This window comes from Gordionus sp. m RMFG-2023, chromosome 1 (assembly GCF_954871325.1).
Source record: "Gordionus sp. m RMFG-2023 chromosome 1, tfGorSpeb1-WG-v2, whole genome shotgun sequence".
In the NCBI taxonomy this organism is placed as follows: domain Eukaryota; kingdom Metazoa; phylum Nematomorpha; class Gordioida; order Chordodea; family Parachordodidae; genus Gordionus; species Gordionus sp. m RMFG-2023.
This window is the reverse complement of record NC_088775.1, coordinates 69711671-69736873: the sequence shown is the minus strand read 5'-3', so window position 1 is coordinate 69736873 and position 25203 is coordinate 69711671. Positions and strand designations below refer to the sequence as shown.

Here is a 25203-nt window from a genome sequence, read left to right as displayed (position 1 = left end):
CCATATGCTCCCTTTGTCTTTACGAGGCATACTGGCCCATGAATTACACATCAAACAACCTCGGCAAATATTTTCAATTTCCTTATTCATGCCAGGCCACCACACATACTCACGCCCCCATTGCTTCATTCGCTCAATCCCTTGATGTCCAGCGTGTATCATAGATAACACTGCGCCTCTCAATTTCATTGGTACTACTCCTCGGTCCTCGGACCAGACATTCATCTACTATGGCCAGCTCTTTTTCTATGCACTTAAAATGTTTATCTCCCTCTCTCCACGGTCTCTTTCCCCTAACGCTCCTTTTAATTCTCATTAGTTCGCGATCTTTCACGGTGATTCTTTTTAGTTCCTCCCAAGTCACGGGACCACCTCTAGCTATCTTCGCTATCGCTCGAATTAGTCCTTTCCTTTCTTCCACTTCTTCGGATCCTATTTCGCTTCCATCTTCTCCCGCCCCACATCGAGACAAAATATCAGGTAAATAGTTTTCCCTTCCTAGCCTATATTTCACCTGCACATCAAAACTGCCAACCAGTAATAACCATCTTTGTAAACGAGGAGACAACATCAGCTCCTTATTATCCTTTTTGAAAAGATGGACTAAAGGTTTGTGATCTGTGTAGATTATAAATCTGCCTCCAATTAAGTATTCCCGGCACTTGGTCAATCCAAAAATAACCGCCAAGGCCTCCTGTTCGATTACTGAATACCTTGTCTCTGCTGCTTTAAAAATTCTCGAGAAAAACAAAATAGGTCTCTCCAGTTCGTCTATGTAATGAAGCAAGGCTCCACCCACACCCCTATTTGAAGTATCCACGGACAATATGACTTCCAAATCGTTATTAAAGCATACTAAGATAGGTTCTTTTCCGATTTTACTTTTCAACTCTTCAAAGGCCTCTTCCTGCTCATCTTGCCATATAAACTTTTCTCCCTTTTTTAATAATTTATATAATGGTGCCGCTATCCGGGCAAAACCCTCCACAAAACGGTGATAATAGTTTACCATTCCCAAGAAAGCCTGTACCTCCACTTTATTATTAGGTCTCAACATGCTTGTTATGCTCGCCATATTTTTGTCCAACGGCTTAATCTCCTTTCCATTGATTTTATGACCCAAATATATAACCTCAGACACTCCTAATACACTTTTTCTGCCCTTGCCCGCAACCCTTTATCCCTGATTCTTTTGAAAACCTCCTCCAATCTTTGCTCATGCTGTTCAGGAGTTTCTCCAATTACTAATACATCATCCATGTAATAAAACACTTCTAGACCTTGGAAAACAGCTGCCATTGTTCGTTGAAAAATCGGAGCCGACACGCTAAGTCCAAATGGCAATCTACAGAACGCAAACAATCCCTTCGGCGTAGTAATGGCCAATAGACGCTGCACCTCTGGCTTCACCCGCAATTGTAGGTAGGCATTTGAAAAATCCACTTTTGAAAAATATATACTTCCCTTGAGACTGGCTAATATTTCCTCAATTCGCGGCAAGGGATATTTCACTTCCACCACCCACGGATTTAACGTGACCCAAAAATCTGCGCATAAACGGAGCTTTCCATTGGCCTTTTTCACCGGTACCAATGGTGTCGCCCATTCACTTCTACAGAACATACTATGCCTTATTGCACCCATTGATCTAATTCCTTGTTCACTTCATTTCGCCATTCAAACGGTATTCGCCGTAACGCACAAAATTTTGGTACATGTCCCTCCTTCAATTTGATATCTACCTCATAATCTCTTAGGCATCCCAAACTTTCTTCAAAGATTTCCTTATAATTATTCACCAATCTTTGCACTCCCTCTTGCACCTTTATTATCGCATTCTATTTCTTCATTTCGAAATTCCTCGTCTTTTTGTCGCCCTGTCTCTTTCTCCTTCATTATTATTTCTTGATTATATATTCTTTTGGTATTTCCTTGTTTCATACCATCATTTTCCGACCATTCTTTCGGCAACTTTGTTTCACCCTTTGGAACTTCATCTAGTTTTACTTCTAATTCTTCATTTTCATTAATTTCTTCCTTCCTTTCAGCATCCTTTCTTCCCTCTTTTCTCCTAAAGTCGCGACAATCCCTATAATTCCTCCCGATATCTCCTCTAAAATTTCCCCCGATATCTCCCCTAGAATTCCCCCCGATATCTCCCCTAGAATTCCCCCCGATTTTTCCTCTAAAATTCCCCCCGATATCTCCTTTAGAATTTCCCCCGATTTCTCCCCTAGAATTCCCCCCGATATCTCCCCTAGAATTCCCCCCGATTTCTCCCCTATAATTCCCCACGATATCTCTTCTTCCACCCCTTTCTTCCCCCAAAAAGGTCTCAATTCCAGGTAATTTATCTCTATACCAATAATTCATATATTGATTTCTCTCATCTCTTTCAATAGTTACAAATATACCGCACCAAGCAAATATACCCCAAAAATTACAATCTGGACCTATTCGCGTGATCCAGTCCCATCCCAATACGGTCTCTATTCTTCGATTAATTATCCATAAATCCAATATCTCCACTCTATTGTCCAACATCACTTTTAATTCTACTCTTCCCATCACGGCTACTTCTGATCCATCCAACTGCCGGATCTTGATGTCTTCGCTTTTAATCATTCCCTCCGACCAAATACTCCGAAATTTCTCATATCCCATCACAGAGATAGCTACCCCGGTGTCAAATAACATGCAAACCATATTCCCATTCAAATTAATCCATATTCTAGGGCAAGGATCATGCACTATTTCCTCTTGGATCATAATTATACATTTTGACTTCTCCCTTTTATTCCCATAATTAAATTTTTCCATTTCTTTGACCCACCGCTTCTCGACCTTTGTGGTATATCTTTTGCTATCATATAATCACAAATACTGACATTATCTCGCCACATGTCCTTCCTTGCGGCATCGAAAACAAATATTATTTAAACTTTTATTCTCCGTTAAATTGGATATTTCTATATCCTTTTTCCCGCTTTCAAGAATTCTTACATTTGGAGCAATTTGAGCCATATCTCTCTGTGGAAAACCTCCCCTTGTATTGAAATTGGCAACAATGCATTCTTCCCCCAAATCGTCCACCCCGCACAACGTAATTTATCACGTTTACCCTGGCAATAAGGCGCTACATGTCCAAATTTTCCACATTCGAAACATTTCGTTTCTTGGCAATCTCTTACCATATGGCCCTGCTTTCCACAATTATAACAATTTAGATGTTCTCTTCCCCGTGGATTAAAACCCGGCTTTATTTCCATTCGTCTTCCCTGCGAATTCTCTCTTGACCATCTATATGGCCCCAATTGATTGTTATATCTCGACCCTCTATAACGGTCTCTTTTTTGCGTGTTATCAATCCTATCATTTATATTCAACTCTCCTAGGCTACTATCAGTCCATCCTTTGATCAATTCCTGTACAGGGTTACCTTACCCATCACATCTTCTTCTCCATTATGTCCGTCGATGGTCAATGTTTGGCCTTTAATCCTTACATTCCTACTACTTCTAATTCTTCTTCCAAAAATTAAACTACATATCCATATTATTAAAATGACAAGTGCTCCAAGAATATTATACTGGATCTCCCAGTATTTTATGAATTTCAAACTTTTCATAATCAATTCACAAGAAATTAACTATAACTTTTATAATAAAAATTTTTATCACTTGGAGAGTTAAGAAATAAGATATGATTAGGACTGTGAATATTCCTATAAAGCACATATACATAAATATACTGGCCAAAACTTATATGTCACTACTATTCTTTGTATGATATTTTTTAAACTACAAACACTATTCTGTGTTTACTCTGTTTCAAATAATTAATTCACGAAAATTAATGTAAAATTCGTTTTAAATTTCAACAATTTAACTAATAATTTCACACTACTGGTATAATTTTTGTATAGCGTTTTACTCGCTTTAAAAATATTTGCGAATCTCCCGCGTTTTATTCGTTTCAATTTCCTTTGTAACAGCGCTTTACTAGTTTTAAAAATCTTTACAAATCTGCAGCGTTTTATTTGCTTCAATTTTATTTGTACTAGCGCTTTTTTCGCTTTACTAATTCTTGTAAATTTGACAGCCGTTACTAGCTTCAATTTTATTTGTTTTAACGCTTTTTCCGCCTTACTAATTTTTGTAAATTTTACAGCGGTTATTCGCTTAAATTTTAATTGTATTAGCGCTTTTTTCGCTTAGACAATATCTGAAAATTTATCAACGCCTTACTGTATAACTTATTGTGTTAGCGCTTTTTTCGCTTTGACAATATCTGAAAATTTATCAACGCTTTACCGCTTAACTTATTGTGTTAGCGCTTTTTTCGTTTTGACAATATCTGAAAATTTATCAACGCCTTACCGTTTTACTTATTGTGTTAGCGCTTTTTTCGTTTTGACAATATCTGAAAATTTATCAACGCTTTACCGTTTAACTTATTGTGTTACGCTTTTTTCGCTTTGACAATATCTGAAAATTTATCAACGGCTTACCGTTTTAACTTATTAGCGCTTTTTTCGCTTTGACAATATCTGAAAATTTATCAACGCTTTACCGTTTAACTTATTGTGTTGCGCTTTTTTCGCTTTGACAATATCTGAAAATTTATCAACGCCTTACCATTTTAACTTATTAGCGCTTTTTTCGCTTTGACAATATCTGAAAATTTATCAACGCCTTACCGTTTTAACTTATTAGAGCTTTTTTTCGCTTAAAAATATATGTAAATCTCTCCGCGATTAACCTCCAGGTTCTAGTGTTTAACACGGTACCAATTTCTTATTTTACTATATCTTATATGTTTCGAAATTTCTTAGATATTGATATAATGTATCAATTTATTAATGTATCAATTTGGTATTTACTTTATTTCCACAAAGAAAATAGAATAAAAAAAATATAATAATATTTAAATTCTTCTTTTTCAGGGTTTTTATAACCCACATAAATAATAATAAAAAAAAATATTGATAAAAAACAATTAATATTGATTAAAAGAAATAATATTGACAAAATTATAATATTGATAAAAAAAAACAAATAATATCGATTAAAAGAAATAATATTGACAAAATTATAATATTGATAAAAAAAAACAAATAATATCGATTAAAAGAATATGACAATACGAAAATATTCAACTTCATGGGTTCCAGATATCTCATACATTTGAAGCCATCGATTCACAAATTTTAAAATGACATTATAAATTTTTCTTGTTGCAGTTATAAATTATTACACTTCTTTATAAGCAAATCATCTCACCACCTAAGACCTCCCGCCTACTTTAATTACTACAATCAAGAGATATTTAAACTAGCTTTAATTTGATGCCCACATCGATATTTTGTATTGATAAAAATATTTCTGACCCCAAAGACCTAAACCCGCCAGATATGAGAGATTAATATTATTACAATAAAAAAATATTTAAATTACCTTTTATTTGATACCCATATCAAAAAAAATTATTTTTACCACCCCCCTCCACCTACCCCTCCCCCCAGATCATGTCATACCCATCAAGACCAAGAATGAAGACTTTCAGTCAAATGATATTATAATTAGCTATTATTTGATACCCATATCGATATTTTGTGTTGATAAAAATATTCCTGACCCCCCAAGACACCCACCCTCTATGAGTGATTATTATTATTACGATAAAATTATTTTAATTACCTTTTATTTGATACCCATATCAAATAAATTATTATTTACACCCCCCCCCCCTCGCTCTATCCCCCCCCCCCCCGCCCAGTCCAAGTCATACCCATCACAATATTATTTGATGTCATATCGATATATTTTGATAAAAATATTCCTTACCCCCCAGACCTACACTCGCCTATGTGGTAAAGATTGGCCGAATATATCTATTGATTAGCTATCGATTGATACCCTATATTAGACATATCTTATTTTATGAGGCCAAAAAATACAACATTGAAAATTAATAAATAACAATAAAATTAAAAAGTCTTTTAAAATAAGATTCCTCTTTATCACGATTAAAACGTGATAATACCGTATTATCAGGAATGTGAACCCTTCGACAAAAAAAAAGGGTCCGGGTTCGGTAATAAATTTAAAAAGGACCCGGGTCCAGGGTTCGGGTCCGGGTTCAGAGGAAACATAAAAATAATGACTCAAAATAAGACTTTTTTTCATTCATTTTTTATTATTATTTCTCAATATATACACATTTATAATTCGAAATGAGATAATTTATATTTTAAATATTTTATTCAATCGCACAATCATGATATCTTCTAAAATATCATTCTTCAGATTTCCACGTAAATTAGTCAACGATGAAAATCCACGTTCTACGCTCACCTAAAATAGATAGTCATTTTTATAATACATAAATTATTGTACTTGTGTCGCCGGTACAGCCATGACGATTCTAGAAAAGGTATATAATTCTGGATATATTGAAGAATTTTCCTCCCAGAATTTTAAAATGTTTGCATCTCTATTTATTCTCATAACTTCCGAGAACTTTTCTATTAAAGATACAATAGATATTTTTTACTCCTTTCTATCAGATGATAATTTAATTTTTTTTTCTCTATCTAATAGTAAAATTTCCAGATCATCAATATCGTTATCATTATCATTGTTATCGCTACAACCAGTAGATATTGTTGCAACCACCAATGTATTGTAAATAATAGAGTTTTGGGTATGACATAAATCTTTAAGATGGTCTATAGCCATTTGTTTTAGCTCACTACTTAATAAAACCTGATATCGCGGGTCTAAATATATCGAAGCATATACAACACTATTTTGTAAATATTGTTGCTCTCTTATTTTCGTATTTTCTAATACTTCATTTGAAAAAGAACTTGTTAATCTCCCTAACTCTAATCGACTTCTTAACCATATGCCATAAAAATCCGATAAACATAATTGTTCAGCTTGCACTCTTAATGTTGTTATTTTTAAAGGAACCAGCACACTAGTAAGCTTTTTACTTGATTCCAATCATCTTCTGACAAAATGATTTCACATGCTCCTATGATAAAATCATTACAGAAATCTTTCAAACTTAATAATCGCTCTAGCATCATACACATAGAGGACCAACGTGTTGTTCAATCTAAAATTGCCATTTACCTTTTCATGGATTTTAATTTTCTAACAATTGTGGGAGTTCTTAAATATTTTACAACATCCCTTGCTTTATCAATTATAGTTTTAAAGTGACTATTTTTTATGGAGATTCCACGAAAAAAATTAATAAAATTATAAAAATTTTATATTATTTTTTTAAAAATTAATAAAATTATAAAAATTTTATATTATTTTTTTAAAAATTAATAAAATTATAAAAATTTTATATTATTTTTTAAAAATTATATTTTTACATTAATTTAAAAAAAATAAATTTTAAGTCAAAAATTTTTAACACCCTGAACCCTTGGACCCTCCACTTTTTAAAAGGGTCCGGGTCCGGGTTCAGCCAAAATACGAGGGTCCAGGAGGGTTCAAGGTCCGGGTCCGGGTTCACATCCCTGCGTATTATCCTTCCTTAACTTAAAACCCAAATTTCTTAGTTATCTCTTTAAAATCCGTGATGATCTCGGATAGTTCTGATCCCTTTAAAAATTACGACATATATATTAATTAGATTTTATATTTAGTATATAAATGCGTGAGTTTTAAAATATAAATTACATTTTTCTTTCCATTCTCCAATTCATCGTCCTTTATATATCCTAAAAAAACAATCACTTTACAATGTTAATCATTTTAAGTTAGTGTTAATAAAACAAAACTATTAAGTTAATGTATATTACAAAAATGTAAGAAGGAAGAAACCATAATAAAATTTGTCCGGTAATACGTTATTTTATGGTAAAATTAAGAATTTTTCTTATATTATTATTTATTTTTATTGTAAACGTGATACATCAACAATTAATTACATGGCTTCAAGATTATTATTGTATAGTAACAGGATATATTTTTTGGACTTCTAAAATAAAGGAAAACTCTAAATTGACTGTACATTTTTATTTTTAGTCACCTCTCCAGTTTACCATGGTCTACTCCAGCTATTTTAGCCCTTAGCTACACGGCACCAAATTTTATGACTACCTAGTCCCGTTGGACTTCGAATCCAAAGAGTAATAATTTTTGAAAATTTATTTAGATATAAATACAATAAACATATTATTTCCTTGGTTAACCCAAAGTATTTCTTTAAGATCAATAAGGCGTTTTCATGTTATAATTTTTCAAATTAGAAAATCTTCTGCCTTCAAAAATTTAAGTAGAAAATATAAATAAAATAACATATAAAATTATATGTCAATGCCACTTAACCAATCAATACTTCAAATTTGACAGAACCTTTATTTAAAACGAAACTAGATGTTCTCAAATAATCAACTTATTTGTAAACCTATAGAAAATATAAATGAATTGTTGAATTGGGGACCTATCGATACCTATCAAGTTTCTCATCAGAAATTGATAATAAAAAAAATACTTAAATATCCTAAAACTATCATATGCCATGATATGGCTGGTGGCTATCTTGAAGATAGGTTATACTTATTTACATATAGAATATTAATTTAAATAATCCCTAATTTTGAATGCAGTGACATAATTTAAGGCATTTATTTTTCAATAAACAAGTAAGATAATTTAATATAAGAAAATTAGGAATGACCTATTTGACAAATTATATTTTATAAAATTCATAATTTTTTATAACAGCTATTGTCAAGGTATATACACAAGTTACCAAGGTTATAGATTCAATTATTGGCCTTATATTGATGGATTTATATATTTTAGCCATCATTTTATCACAATTCCCCCAACAGGTTGGATTCATTCAGCTCATATCAATGGAGTTCCTATATATGGTTTTAGTTTAATTTTTAAAAAAATTGTTTTATGGTTTAGCCTTAGATTAATCAATGCAAAATTTAACAGATTTTGTTAGATTTAAAGGATATAGGTAGGGTTGGGCAGTAACACTAATACTTCTATTTATAATACTAAATTCAATACATTTTTATACTTGTATTTACTATTTATTGATTATTTTAGAAAGTATTTTAAATACTAAAAAATATAAAGTAATAAATACATTTCAAAATTTTCAGACAAATACAATACAAATGCCTTTTTTTATTACAAAATGTAAATTTACATTTATCTATACAGGCCAGGCAGGGTCATATTTTAATTTTTTTAAAATATACCTGGGCTGGGCCTAAATTTTTTTAAAAAATGGTCAGGCTATATATTTTAAATCAAGTATTTTAAATTGTCCTTATTAATAATAAAAATTAAAAATAAATGGAATATGATTTTAAAAGATCGGGCCTTGGCTGAAATTTTTTTAAAAAAATCCAGACTGTGCTGGGCAGATGATTTAAACCTAGAATATGCCAGGTTGAAAATATTTTTTTTTAAAAAAAAATCTAAACTAGGCCATGCAAATAATACCTCTGCAGATCTCTGATTTAAATATTAGATTTCTGACCCCAATATATTCACTAAAAAATTCAAATTGAAATTTTTAGACACAATTATGGTTCCTTTTTGGGGACTCAATTATAGAATTTTATTTTTAATTATATAATTATAAATTATAATTTTTAACTATGATTTTGTAAAATTGGGAGTAGTACTTTATTTAAAAAAACAAATTTTCACAAATTTTTCATAAAAAAACAAATAATATATTAAAAATGAATTATAAAATTTATATGTATAAAAGAGAAATGAGATAAAAAAAAATAGAATTTAAAAAAAGGGTATAAATCACCCTAGAGAAGAGTCAATGCTTAAAAAATTGGACTGGCAGATTTTCAATCTTTCATTGAGGTCCCCTGAGATCTGCCTCATTTTTTTTCCTATAGTTTTGATGAAATTGAGAGCATCACTTCCGAGCATGCTTAGGGTATTGGTAACGATTGGGTTAAACACGGTATTGGTGAGGCAAGCATATTTGTTTTTTTAGGATTTCGGCCTTTTCGATGGCAGAAAATGAGAGGTTGGACTTGGCGGCAAAATCCACAGGTATAGTCCCAAGCTAGTGGGAGACCATTGGTCCAGGGAATATACCATCGGGGTATATGGCGTTTTCGTTTGAGCCCACTGGTTCGAGGATGGATGCAATATTAATTTTTTTAAGAGCAGTTAGGAGGATGTTGTTAATAGATTTATGATGCGGTTGTCGTCCATGGGAGAACTTGCAGTGCAAGGGATAATAAGCTTTCGATTCGATGGGATGGCCACAATTAATGCAAATTGAGGGAACCATGGCATTACAGCCAAGGCAGTGGGCTATGGAAATGCGTAGCTGTTCGCCAGTCAAGAAGAGGCCAAGATTGGAACTGGGGATGGCTTCCAGCCATTCGTAACCTGAGCTTGCATATAATACTAAATCATTGCGATTGTCCTCAAAGGGCATTTTCAAAATAAGGTATTCAACGGAACGGGCGATCAGAGGAGCATCCCAGTCTTTCTGAATGCTGGAAGCCGGACGACAGAGGGTGGGTGAGCAGTTGCTGTCCCAAAAGGTGAAGGCCTGCAAGAGGTCAGTATCTGAAGGAGTGGATCCATTATCGATGATAGATTTTGCAGCAAGACGAGATGAGATAAAGGCTGAGGGGGAAAGTTGTATCGGGGATCGGATACCAACACCACCAGACTAGCTGGGAAGGGTGGCCTGAGGCCAGATGAATTGGAAAATTTAAGGTTTCATGAGAAACGAGCAAGTCATGGCATTTAAAGATCAAAGAGGATCTCAGGGCGTAAAGGATTTTAGGTATATTGAAATAATTTTTTATTAAAAAAAAGATTGATGGGCTGGGAGGTAATTAAATAATGTATTTAATTTGGATAAATTGTTAAGGGATTTGTAAATGTCTCGATGGCTTTTTCACCTCCTATGGGTGATCTGAGGTGTGTCATCTCGTCTCTGTTGATAACGTGATATGCCATGTCTAAAGGGATAGAAGTGGGATTTAGGAAGCAAATCTCACTTTTGGGGAGGTTGAGAGATAGTCCTGTTATATGAGAGAGATTCTCAATGATGAGGGGGATGGACATGATTGAGGAGAGGTTGCCCGAGACAATGCCATCATCAAGATACCAGGAATTTAAGGTAAGGTTAGATTGAATTTCCTGGATTATCTTGTGGATCCCGTTGCAAAAGAGGGCTGGGCCTAAGGGGTCACCTTGCTGAATTCCCTCTTGAGATACGATTATGTTATTATTGAATTTTAAAAAAGTATGGCTCGAATAGCTGTGGAGGATGTAAGTAGAGTATTTGGGATATAGTTGCAAAATAGAGGAACGAAGTGTTGGCGTTTTATTGTATTAAATGCATTGTTGAAATCAAGACAGTTAGCTATAGTTAAACAAGCAAAATTAGTGGAAATTTCAGAGCCTCCAGGAACACCAAACCCAAGTTGAAGTGGCGACAAGAATGAAGAAAGGGATTCCTTTATTCGTGAATAGGCCTACAAAAAAACGAATCGAATCGAATAATTGCGCTATTCGTATTCGTACGAATAATAAAATCATTATTCGTTTCGATTCGTCGAATATTCGATTCGAAAATTTTTCTAAAGCTTATAAAATATTTTGCAAAAAAATTTTTACAGATGTTTAAAGATGACACTTTTAAGAATTCTCTAAACTAATTGTCATTTTTGCATATAAAATATAACAAAATTTTAGAAAGTATTTCATTATAGATTTTATTTATTAAAAATAAATTTCCTTTATTTAATTATTAATATAATTTTTAGAGGTGATTATGACAATGTAATAGAGGATGAAGATATTATACACTATCTGAATTAGATTGTCTTTAAAATTTGCCAAAAATAAGGTTATTAAATGGGAAAAGGATTTTCCTAATCAAATAATAAGAACTAGTCAAAAAAATTTAGTTATTTATCTGCCAGGAGCTCGAGAATATGGGAAAGAGGCACACTCTATAAAAATGTTTTGAATTGTTCATAACATCAAAAATGATTAAAGAGAAACAATCAAAATAAAATAATTATATTTTACTTTCCATTAAACTTTTTCAGCAAATATAACTTGTGATTTGATATTTGATAATAGGAAATAAAATAAAACGAAATGATATCCACTAGGAAAATTTAATTACTTCTTTTTATTTTACTTGCAATAAAATATTTGCGAATAATTACTAATATTTATATATAAATAATTTCGAATAATACGAATAATTTTCCTCATTTCGAATCGAATAATTATGTTCGAATCGAATATCAAATAACAAATAATTCGTTTTAGGCCTATTCGTGAAGCAATGATTTTAGAGACAGTCCTTCGGAAGAACCACCCGACAGCAATTGGGCGAATACCTCCATCCTTTTTTTGAGGGCTATAAGGCGGGCACCAAAGAGAAGAGGAATGATAGGTGATGGAAGGGGTCCATTAAGAATTACATTTAGTAACCTGGGTTCTGTAGACTACACGAAATGTTGGGTTTTAAAATGTCTTGTATGAAGATAGCAAGAATGCCATTAAGACCTCCAAAAGAGTCTTTGAAAGATCTAACAGCTTTGATTGTCTCATCGGTGCTGATTTCAGAAGCTATATGATCGATTTGGCTTGGGAAGGCAAATTCTGAATCACATATGGGGCTTTAGAAACAAAGCTTCTAAGGTGGACTCATTGTTAGGAGCTAAGGAGTCTTCAGAGGTCATAGCCCGGAGGGCTGTGTTTATATTAAGGCTGTTTATTTTGTTTGAAACTATTTTAGCCCTACGGGCAATGGGGAGTGGATTGGATTGATGGGTTCGGGGTATAGGGGTTTGTATGGAATCCGTGTTGAATAGGGATATTTATGATTTTATATGTTTGGATAATAAAATATTTTTATTATCGGGATTTTAAGGGTGCAATTGGAAAAACTTAGTAAGTTTTTCCAATTGGATAGGTTTCCCGGATTGTTTACTCTTAATAGGATTAACTTGTTGAAGGAGTCTGCAAAAGAATTATGAGCACCCCGTGGTATGCGAGATATGGTGGGAAAGTTGGGTAGAGATAAAAAATCATTGGCCCATGATTGTATATTGGGATTTGGTTGACTGGAAGACAAAATTTGAACAAAAAATAGTTTCTTATAAAAAAAAATTAGTGAAATAATTAACAACCTCCATTTTAAATATTCTTCTTAATTATGAATCAATAATGAAAATATGATTTTTTAAGATACGGCGATAATCATCATCAGTAAATCTTTCTAAAAAACTTTCATCAAAATAATCTTATTTCATAATAATTTCATTTTAATATGGAGTCATTTTTTTGATGTTTTATGAACACTTAAAGGTTTTTAGGGAACAGATTTAATTTTGATATGAGATTTTCATCCTCCATATTTATCAAGTTGAATTTTTTACCTCTATTTTTTAAATTTATCAATTGTGGAGTCAGCACAATTTGGCATCTACTATATTAGTATACTGACTTAACCGAAGATTGATTATTTAATGGATCAATCATGAGTGGAAACTACTGAGTTAAGAGTTCCATTAGAAAAGTAAATCATACTTCACCAATATCCTCAAAATTTTAATAAATTATACTAGATGTTTCCAAAGACCAGTCCACCTCTTGCCTAAAAGTCTCTTAAGAATGTGGCCTGTATATTTACAGGATACATTAAAATGCTTGAAGAAATTATAAAATTCATTTGCTAAATTAAAATTATAAATTACAGATATATTATTACACCATTTATTAACAAGACTTGTGATTGAAACAATGAATGTATATCAAACACCTTTCTATGAATTTCATTTTGGGGAAAAGTTTGTATTCCTCCATTTCGACAAGACATAACATTTGTGCCATCATACGCCTGGCTTATTATATTAGATAAATTATCATTAAATTATTTTAAAATGCAATTTATATGTTTTTAGCAGAAAGACTTTCAAAATCAATTACTCCTATTAAATTCCCTTGGATTTTTAAAAATATACAAAATAATTACATCCGTTATCTTAGCAGCAGCCTTAAGATGAAAAAACGGCATCTTACTTTTGTTATAATTTATTGAGATAGATGATTCCAACACTATCTGCCATAATAGATATAATTTCATTTCGAATTTGAGGTGATGTATATTGGTCATTTTTTGATATTGATTTCAACTTTTTAATTTTTCATCTTTTTGGCAGGTGTATAAAAGAATTGCAATAAAAAGTCCTGAGAAATAAATTATATTTATATCCTCGGCATCAGTTAATGTAGTAAACCCAGACCGACAGAAATTGTATCAAATCAAAAATCGATTTTAAATAAATTACTTAATGCTTCACTTAAATTATCGATAATCTATATCTTTCTTTATATTACGATTTTTATCTATCCATATTAAATTAAAATTAGAGGTTTGTTTTAGAAGCCATATTTTTCTAAGAATTTTCTTTTTTTATTTAAATATAATGGTTAATAGTGAATATATTTCTTTTTAAATTTGGAGGGCCGGAATTATTTTTGGAGGCCATTTTTGGAAAAAGTTAGGAGGCCAAGTTTAGGGGAGTGTAACCTAGCTGAGACATTATTTGATCATTTTGGTCAATGCCTCTAATTTTTATGGGCCTTTAACAAAATCCTTTCTATTCCACCCCTGTCTTTCCTCTCTTAAGTGAAAAATGTAAACTGTTAATTTTGGTATTATAAAATGATTTTTTAAAATTTTGCTCACCCTAGTATTTGAATTTTTATTTATAGCCTGTAAAACTTAAGACATATTTATTTTATAAATCTAAAAAAGTTCAAAATATAATTTTCTTTCGATCTATATATATGCTATAAAATTTGAATGGCTAAGTTAAATATAATATAACACGAAGGTTACATCAAAATAAAAATACCTAAATAAGTTAAACCAAAAATAAGAATAAAAAAATAACAAATTTGAATCTATTAACAAAGCCCATCCCATTTATTTGTTTTGATTTTTAAGCTTGGCCTCGATTTTTAAAATCACGATGTCCGGGCTTACAATCTGACATATATAATTATTAATATTCATCGTCATATTTAATTTAGAGCGAGCCTATTGATTAATATAAATCTTTATTTAAATCAGGTCTGGCATCCACATATTAATATCATGATTAATAAATTCAGTATTCTATTCATTAAAATTAAATTTCAAGCAAAAGAAAAGGGCGAAATGAAATGTGAAATTAGGATATAATTAAATACTAGGAAGCAGGGCTTGAACTAAAAAAAGTATTTTTTTGGGTATTCAAAAATTAATAAGTTTTTAAATTTATTCATAAATCATCATGTTATTCATTAAAATCTACTTGTTTAAAGGGACGTTCATCACTGAAAGTTCTGATGGTCAAGCAACTTGCCAATTTTTTTTGTCTTCTACCGACTTGGCGAAATCAGTAGCTGATAAAATGATTTCCCTCGCAATTTATTACAATTTCGATGGGTGGCTATTGAACATTGAAAATGAGATTGAAGTATCGCAAATACAAACTTTGTTGTATTTCATCCGTTATCTCAAAAATGGTATTCACGCTGCTTTGCCTCATTCCAAAGTTTTAAAATTTTTATTTAAATAATAAAATCATCATAGTTATTTGCTTCTTCATCTAAGCACAATTTCGAATATTTTTTCTTTGAACTTTTTCCAAAACGGCGCCAGAAAAACCTGATAATTTATTTTCAATAAAACATTAAAAGATCATTTGGTACGACAGTGTGACGACTAGAGGCAAACTTGTATGGCAAAACGAATTGAATGAAAAAAACATGTAAACGTTTTTAGATCTTTTTATGAGCTCTAAACCTTAGCAAACACTTTGTATTTTATTTGGTAGGTTAATATAGGATTAATTTTTGACCACATAAATGAATAAATTTTTACGGATTTCAGAGACCTGCAGATGTATCATTTGCACGGCCAGGTCCAGATTTTTATTTAAAAAAATTTTTCATCCCGCCCCAGATTTTTTAAAATTATATTACATTTATTTTTAATTTTTGTAGCTAATAATGTCGATTTAAAATATTCTGTCTTAAATTATTCAGCCCGGCCCAGGTATTTTTTAAAAAATTTTAGGACCGGCCCAGGTTTAAAAAAAAAATTTTTTTTAGGCCCAGCTTGGGTATATTAAAAATTAAAATGCCCGGCCCGTGTACCTGGGTTTAGAGCCGAGCCTTCAGGTCTCTGATATACACAATACATAAATATTAAATTTAAAGAAACATGATACTTTATTCTCACTTACATCATTTTTATTTATCAAAAGGCCCTTTTTTTTGGCAAGCGATGGCATCTTTTTGAATTACACTTGGACTGAATGCACTTTGGAAAAAACTCTTTCTCAATATCGCAAATACAATGGCTCACTAATCAATAAAAACCGGAATTTACTTACCATAACTAATGAATCCAATAAAATTTCAGCCATAAATTTTGTTAAAAACACTGAATCCGATCACGCTTTATCAAATATGAATAATATCCATTTATTAAAAGATATATTCGTAGGAATAGATGTTTTTGGAAGAGGGATGATAGGTGGAGGTGGTTTCAATACTCATATAGCTGTAGATTTGGCGAGAAAGCATAAGATGTCTATCGCTTTGTTTGCTATAGCCTGGACCTATCAAAAATTCGATTACGGTTTAATATGTTTAAAGTTTAATTTAAGAAAATTCCTTTATCTTCATGTGTAGTTATAATGTAACTGAAACAAAAAATATTTATTAATAGGATAATTGTTTTTTAGAAATCAATAGATTTTTACAAATTTAATAATAGTTGTATTGATTCTTATATATATATATATTGTTTTTATTTAGCTGAGCGCAGGAATTGCGAAAAACTATTTTGGGAAAGCTTAAAATCTTATCTATACCCAGAGAACATACCCTTTTTTCAATTACCGCTATTAACTATGTTTTGTGACAAGTTTCTCCTTAAAAATTTTGAGACAAATACTGAACCGATAAAAATCGAATGCCCATTAGGGTATTTGTTAAATTTGCATTGCCAAACTACCTTACCATTGTTAATATCAACTGATCATTCGCAATATGACATTCTTTTAACGTCCCAGGGGGTTATGATTGAATTAATTAACAAGAAGCCTTCGCATGCAATTGACAATAAAAATGATGAAAATGACAATATTAAGGAATATGTGAAAATACCCTTGTATGTGACAAATTTTAGCCTTCCTAACTTGAAAGACTCACATAACTGTGTTTTAATTTCTTTAAATATAAATATTTTATATGGTGGCGATAATCTTAAAAAATTTGGTATGGAAAACCTGAAGTTGGGCTTCGAAATTTGTAAAGACTCGGAAATTGAAAAATCCTATAAGGATGATATATGTAAGGAATGGTTTGGGACATTTATTGAAACATGCTTAGAGCACGATTATTTGTCAGAAAATGCTAAGCTCTGTCAAAAAAGTTGTGAGGAAAGTCAAGATGGATCAATTAATAACTTCAAATTCGTTACATTACGCTCTGAAATTCGTCACCCATCATTTACCGAAAGTATGTTATTATTTAATATTATTATTTTATCTTACTAAATATTTTAGAAACTGAATCAATTTATAAAACTCTTGACAAATATGACGCAAATCTTTTGAGCACATGCATAATTTATCAATCAACCCCGGACCCCCAAAATACTAACTACAAAATCAAGCAAATATATTTAAAAATAAAAAGTCGCGTTTCACCTACACAATTTATGCTTAAAATGTTTGCCATGAATGACTGTAAATTAAAAAATGTTGAAAACCTTGAAATAACAAATTGCTATAATCTTTGTAATATTATGGGCAACAATCGATACAAAGTCGATTTTAAGTTAGATTTATCCAAGACCAGAATAAATTTTATAACTGATGACATCTTACCCAATATATCTGTTATTATTAAGCCCCTAAAATTTATAAATTTAGATTTGCATGCCTTTTGGAACTTGAGTTATAATAAAATAGCTTCCCACTATTACTATAATATATCTCAGAAGAGTCGCAATAAACTTGTAAGTATGAGTGATTTGAAATTAGATAGTATAAATGATGACTATATACCACGTGAAAATTTATTGGAGAGACGTATTTTTAATTCTTGTGGCTTTGCCATTTTTTCTTTTGTTATAAAGCGCAGAAATCATTTAGATTATTTATCCGATCGTATAGTTAAAAATATTTATGACCAAATTTTTAAGCATCGCCAAAATAGTCAAAATATAAGCAATCGTGACAATAATAATAATAAATTAGATTTAAAGTTCGAGGGAATTTTCAACTCACCTTCTTTCTACCTAAATAAATCTATCCCGAATCAAGATGACATTTTAGGGTTGAAACTGTATTTATCTCCTCTGTCACCAGTATTTTATGGCTGCAAAAATTTGATCGACCTAAACGAATGCTCCGTTATAACTATTGCCTTTTAATTCTTATATATTAATGCATTAATTTTAGTTACTATTGAGAATAGAATGAATTTTTAGTTTTTCCCATTATATTTATACCTCCAATAAATTCAAATTGACCACGTTAAATCTATTTATTTTTATTTTTTTTTTAAATTAAAAAAGGACGTCAGTAGAACCTATCAAAATTATTGTTTGTCGTACTCTTAATATAATTAAATTTTCACTATGGGCCGCCGAAAATATTTGAATTTGCAGGGCTCAAACTCTTTTGATACTCTTGGGTCATATTAAGTTGCACATTTATCCGAAGTCCTTCAAATAAAAAGACTTAGACTACCCTTCACAGCATTCAGTTGATTACCTACAGCTGTAATGTCGTCATCCCCTCCTTTCCTCCATCTTAAAAATCCTTTCTCTTCCCCAACGAGCATGAAATGGACAATTCCATCTATAAATCAAACGCTGTTAATCTTATCCAACCTCAACCAATCTAGCTTATGAACGGCTAAAAAAATACCATCTTTGAAGGTCTATTTACTAACAAAGAATTTAAATTGTTATCAGCCCTCGATTAGACTATGACATCGTAACTCTCACTGTTTATTTTTAGAACCCAGAACTACCCTTTCAGGAGGTAGATATTTTAGGCACTCTTTCGTTAATTTATAATATCAGAATAAATTGGTTCCTCTCTTTGTAAATATGATTTAATATATATATAGAGGTATAATAACTTTTAGCTCAGCAGCCTTGATGGGATGATATTTATCCCTTGGAAGTGTACCTTTCGTTTGGGATTACTGTAGAACTTTCACCGCAAGATGGGAGTAAAATTGAACAGAAAGTTAGTGATGTTCGGTGGTAATTATTTTAGTCAAATACATCATAGAATGGATTCCCTACTATTACACCATGTGTTTCCCACAAATTTTCTCCATTATTTATAATGCTTTTTATCAAAATCAAACTAATATTAGAGAAATGCAGCAATTTTATTTTATGGGTTCAGACATTTTAATGATAAGTAAAACGACTTAAATATTTAAAATTTCTTAGCATTTAAAATGGCCCAAAATTTTAGTAATTTACTTAAATAATTTAGAAAATTGACAATTAAAAAATGCTCTGATATTATAACATTAATGTAAAGCCCTAACAGGTACATTCTCAGGTTTTTTTATGGAAGTCTCGTATAACTCCTATTAACACGGTTATTACATACCTCGTTCCTCTTCTGGCGCATTATCATCTGGCATGATTTAAATTATATGTTGATCATTTTGCTATACTATATTTTAAATTAATAATTGCTATGCATTAAATTAAAAAATGTTATGTTTTAAATTTAAAAATGTTATGTTTTATTAAAAATTTTAAAATTCTATATTTAAAGTCAAATTTTTTTAAAATAAAACCTATACACTATATAACTTAATTTTAATATTATCAAAAACTTGTAATATATTTTCATCATAAATATGAATTACTTATCAAAATGATATTTTATGAACTTTTTTTAAAGGCATCAAATTTTTAATGTGATTAATTCAACGAATTTTTATACATTATACTTTACTAAATAACAAAATAAATATATACGATAATAAAATATATATAAGTTATAAAAAATTAAAATTAAACAATATATTTTTTGTAATTTTCAAATTTTTATCAGCTAAGATGCAATATTATCAATTTTAAAAGATAATGCAGTCTTGTTTTGCCTAACCAATTGAGCCTGAAGTTCACAATTTTAAATACAATCGTTACAAATCAGTTATTAATTAAATAACAATTCATTTATACTGGGTAAACTGTCTGTGGTCTATGAATCAAGTTTTAGCCTTGTCAAATATATCTTGGCTCTGAGATATATGAAGCTGATTGAGTCATCATTTAAAAGTTAAATAAACAAAACTTATCAAATATTAATTAAATAAAAAGGCATAACGTTTAAATAGAAAACAGTAGTGTGGTAAAATTGCTTAGTTGGGTCAGATTAGCATGATTTTTGGTTGGGTTTTTGGTCGAAAAAATGAACCAAAACCAAAGCAACCAAATTGGTCGACCAAATCAATCGACCTGAATTATTTTATATAAATTTGAATATTTTATTATTATCACATCAATATTTATCAATAAAAAAAAACATGATATAATTTAATATTTTTATATATATAATATTATTATTATATTATGAAAATGGTTTGATGTTTTCTAATAAAAAAATATGTATACTGCTAAATTGTAATATCATTTTGATTTTCACCCCCCAAAATTTTAAGCAAAAAATATTTTTTGAAGTTCAAAAAGATTTTAGAATATATTTTGATTTGATAAGAATTTTAAATAATCTTTTTTGAGATATTCTTTTGTGAATTTTAATATAAATAAACAATCTTTTAGGTGAATAAAATATTTTATAGTTTTTCTGAAATTATTTTTTAAGATTTCTAAATAATTTATTAAGCAATGTTTAAATAAAATTTCAGGGAAGATGTACCCTTGATAAGTGACAATTGTCATACTCATAATCATTAATTTTAAAGTTTATTGTTTTTTTTGTCGCAAATTGGAAATAATTAATGTTGAAAACATATTTAAATAAAACTTCAGTTAATATGTACCCTGGATAAGTGACAATTGTCATAAACGTTATTTTTAAAGTTTTTTGACGCAAATTGGAAATAATTATTTGAAAACATATTTAAATAAAACTTCAATTAATATATACCCTGGATAAGTGACAATTGTCATAATCGTTATTTATAAAGTTTTTTGACGCAAATTGGCATGTTTAAATAAAATTTAAGGGAATATATACCCTAGATAAGTGACAAATGTCAAAAATTTTAATTTTAAAATTTTTTGAGAGTACCGACCAAATCATAGACCCGAGCACCAACTTATATTATTTTATTGTGACTGAATGTGAATATTTTGCCTAATTGTATTTTGCATAGAGGACGAATATTTCAATATTAAAAATCAAAGATTGTTCCTTTCATCGACCCGAACATAAACTGGTTCACTTACTCCAAACAAACCTATTATATTAGTTTATTGTAAATATTTTGCGCAATCATATTTTTATATATAGTATATAAAAATATAATTGAGGAGCGAAATATTAACATTCATGGTCGGTGCTCGGGACGATGAAAGGACCTATTTTTAAAAAAGGAATCAAATAATAAATATGAATATTTCTATGTTAATATTGAAATCAGAGTTGTTAAGGAGCGGCACTTGGAGCGGCGCCGCTATATTTTTTCAAAAACACCTGGAGCGCCCTCCTTTTTAAAAATTAGGAGCGGGAGCTAGCTCCTTTTAGGGCTGGAGTGGAGGAGCGCCGCTCCACCGCTCCTTTAAATAAATGAAATTTTATTTAAATTTATCCAGTATAAAATGTTGAGCCGAGTTTTATATTGGGTTTTCTTCTAATCATTTTAAATATTATACATCAAGTTTTTCATTTTTATACTGAAATTTTTTTGATAATATTCATTTTATAAATATGTAATAAAGAATAGTTTTCGATATTATCGATTTAGAGATCATAGAAGAAGAAATCGAATTTCCATCATGCAAAAAATATTTTAAACTACTAAAAGATGTTGATCCAAATGATCAAACAAATTTAAGGGCAAAATGCCTTTTGTGTGTAAAAGTATTTCATTTTCAAAAGTGAGCAGCTCCAATCTAAAAAAGCATCTAAAAGTAAATTATCTTTCTTATAAATACGAAATGATAACTGTGGGCAATTCATCATAGTTGAGCTTGGGTTGTTAAATATGATGCTTTTTTAAATATATTTTAATTTTCTCATTACTTGTTCAACCTCCTTATTTATACCTGAATTAAAAAATATGCGCTTATTTAGTATTGCAAAACACGTCTTAGGGGAGAGGCGTGGATGTTTTTTAGATTCTAATTTAGAAAATTTATTACTTTTTAAAGGCTAATAAAAGATTATAAAAATTTTGATAGATCATTTAATATAAATAATATTTTTTGAAAAAAATATGATTTTGTTTCGTGTACCTTATAAAAAAGGAGTGGCACTCCATTACTTGAAGCGGGAGCTAGCTCCTTTTAAAAAGGTAGGAGCGGGAGCTAGCTACTTTTAAAAAGGAACGTTAACAACTCTGATTAAAATATTCGTCCTCTATGCATAAAAATGTAATTGAGCAAAATATTAACATTCAGTTCACAATAAAATAATATACCTATGGTTGGTGCTCGGGTAGATGGATTTGGTTACTTTGGGTTTGGTTCATTTTTTCGACCAAAAACCAGGATCGTGGTCGTGTAACCAACTAATTTATCACACTAGAAAACAGCATATAAATTGTTCCCATTAATGTTGCCTAAAAACAGCCAGCGGCGAGTCGCTAGATTTTCTATACTGTTAAAAATAAACCAATTTATAAACATTACCTATTAATGTTAATTGCAAACATATTTCCCCTTTCCACATCATTATCCGACCGAAAGCCATCATTTTCCCCAGCGGCCCGGCTAGGACGAACTTAGTTACAATATAAGTCAAAATTTTGTCTAATGAAGATCAAAATGTGAAGATTTTTTTGTAAAAAAAGATTTGAGGATGCTTAAAGAAGATTTTTGAGCAAAATAAAAAATATTTTTTGTAGAATAATCATTTAATGATTTTCTCTTTCTCATATGGGAAAATTTTTAAAAAAAATCGAGGAAAAATGATGGAATATTATACATTTTTTATTTTACTCAAAATTTTTTTGATCTTCAAAGATCAAATGTATCTTTAAAAAGACTCATAAAATTTTAATTGTATTTATTATTTTTTTAAATATAGCTCACTTGTAAATTGTAACAAATTTCATATTTTAATATAAAAAAAATATTTCAGGAATTCCATATTTACTAATCTATTGTAATATATTCAATTTAAATTTTTGACATATTAAAATAATCTGTTTTGATGGTTAAGGCTCTATCGCACCTATTCAAATGTTTTATTGTGAACAAAAATTGAGAAGTATAATCATTTTTTAAACGAAAGTATTGTTCAATTCATGTGACGATTTTTTTGCAAATCTATAGCTTGTTGATAATATTTTGCTTTGTCTTTTACTCTTCTATTTAGTAAAAAATATGAATCATAAGTTTTGATAGACAAATTTTTTAAAAAATTTCATTTTACAGCCCTGTGCTAGCTTGTAAAATTTTTAATTTATTAAATTTTTGGTTTTAGGCTAATCGAAAATTATTCGATATCCGTCGAAATTTACGAATACAATTAAATCATTAAAATCGAATATGAATAAATAAAAAAAATTTTGCAGAACAATAAATTTAAATTTCGTAAATTTTTACCATAATTATATCCTATGTACTATTATGAATTATGCAATAAAATGTAGGATTTTTTTTTCTTGCATACTAAATCTGAAAAAAATTAGTTTAAAAAAAAGAATTATTACGAATAATATAATTATTGAAAATCTTTTTTATGAAAGAAATAATCATTTTAACTAATTCTAAGCCTTAAAAAAATCGTGGCAAGTTGTCCGGCCTTCAAAGGGAAATCTAAAATATGAGATTCAAATAATGCATGAACCTTACCCGGTCCTGCAGGTCTGAAAGAAAGAAAATAAGCTAAGGCCATTTCCAAACAATTTTTCCAGATTTTTTTTTTAACATTACAAACATGAGAATAATTTTTCTAATATCAGAGAATATTTAATCGTTTAAAAATTTGATGTTTATCAACGATTAAATAATGTCTGTTTCATATTATGCAAAAAAATTGAGTAGGCAAATTATTATCGTATGGTTAGTTGGGAGTCTAAAAAGTTGCCGGAACATGCCTAGGAAATCCTTTTGGGAAAAATGTCTCGTTTAGAAAGTGGCTTTATAAAAACATTTTTTTAAATTTAAAATACAAATATGAGGAGAAAATTTTATAAAAAATTAATATACCCAGTTATATCTTCGATGTCCACTAAAATTGAATCTTGTTCCATATGCAAATCGTCTCGCTCCATAAGAAGTTCCATTAGATCTTCATTCATAACTAAAAAAGGAAGTATAATAAAAAAAATATTATAACCACACTACAGTCTAATGAGCCCCCCCCCTCACTTCATTTTGCATTTTAAATTTTCGACGCATTCCAATAAATATATTGTCCATAAAATTTTCAATAAGTTTCTCAGGCAATTTACAGGATTAAAGACGGTTCTGAGTTCTTATCATCGAATAAAAAATTACAATGAATCAGAATCTGGCATCCTACTAATTCTATCATGTCCACTTCGGTCTGGAAAAATTAACGATTTACTTATTTTAAAGGAGAACGGTAAAATTATAAGAGAAGTAAGAAATGTACGGCCGAAGAAATACAATGATTACAGCTAAAAAATATATTAATATACCTTCAATTTGATTTAGAAGAGCATTGGTCAATGTTTGCAATTGAGCGGTTGGCATGCTGCACAGAATTTTGAGAGAAAACAAGGATGACCAATTACTGTTTCTATCCAATTTTATTCCGTACAGTTTTGATAGCTATAATAAAATTCAATTTATTTTCAACAGCATAAATAGATTATTGGTTTTGAATTTTCTTCTAAAAAAATTTAATAAAATTTTATTCGATATTAAATGAATTCTAATGTTATAATTCTGAGTCATTCTTGTAAACATAACAAAAGGATGAAATTTAAGAAAATTTTG

At 30.1% G+C, this 25203-nt stretch overlaps 2 protein-coding genes across 6 annotated transcripts in view; one reads left to right on the top strand and one right to left on the bottom strand.

The window, feature by feature from the left end:
* The first annotated feature begins 7976 nt into the window (after positions 1–7976).
* LOC135929200 (uncharacterized) lies at positions 7977–18501 on the top strand. Its single transcript, XM_065465752.1, has 8 exons — positions 7977–8155; positions 8403–8578; positions 8754–8905; positions 15375–15607; positions 15753–15823; positions 16322–16698; positions 16878–17582; positions 17630–18501. The coding sequence occupies exons 2-8, from the start codon at positions 8403–8405 to the stop codon at positions 18499–18501; spliced, it is 2586 nt and encodes an 861-aa protein (XP_065321824.1). The 5' UTR covers positions 7977–8155.
* Positions 18502–23314: 4813 nt separating this feature from the next.
* LOC135931120 (uncharacterized) overlaps positions 23315–25203 on the bottom strand; it is a 79016-nt gene continuing 77127 nt past the window's right edge. For 3 of the 5 annotated variants that reach the window (XM_065468005.1, XM_065468004.1, XM_065468006.1), the window contains 3 exons: positions 24903–25035; positions 24448–24541; positions 23315–23603 (listed from right to left, as the gene is read on the bottom strand). In XM_065468005.1, the coding sequence (XP_065324077.1) occupies positions 23534–23603; positions 24448–24541; positions 24903–25035 (297 nt within the window). In that variant the 3' untranslated portion in view covers positions 23315–23533. Of the gene's footprint in view, positions 23604–23841; positions 23914–24298; positions 24378–24447; positions 24542–24902; positions 25036–25203 lie in introns of those variants that run through there. The other 2 variants (XM_065468008.1, XM_065468007.1) reach the window with 2 other exon arrangements.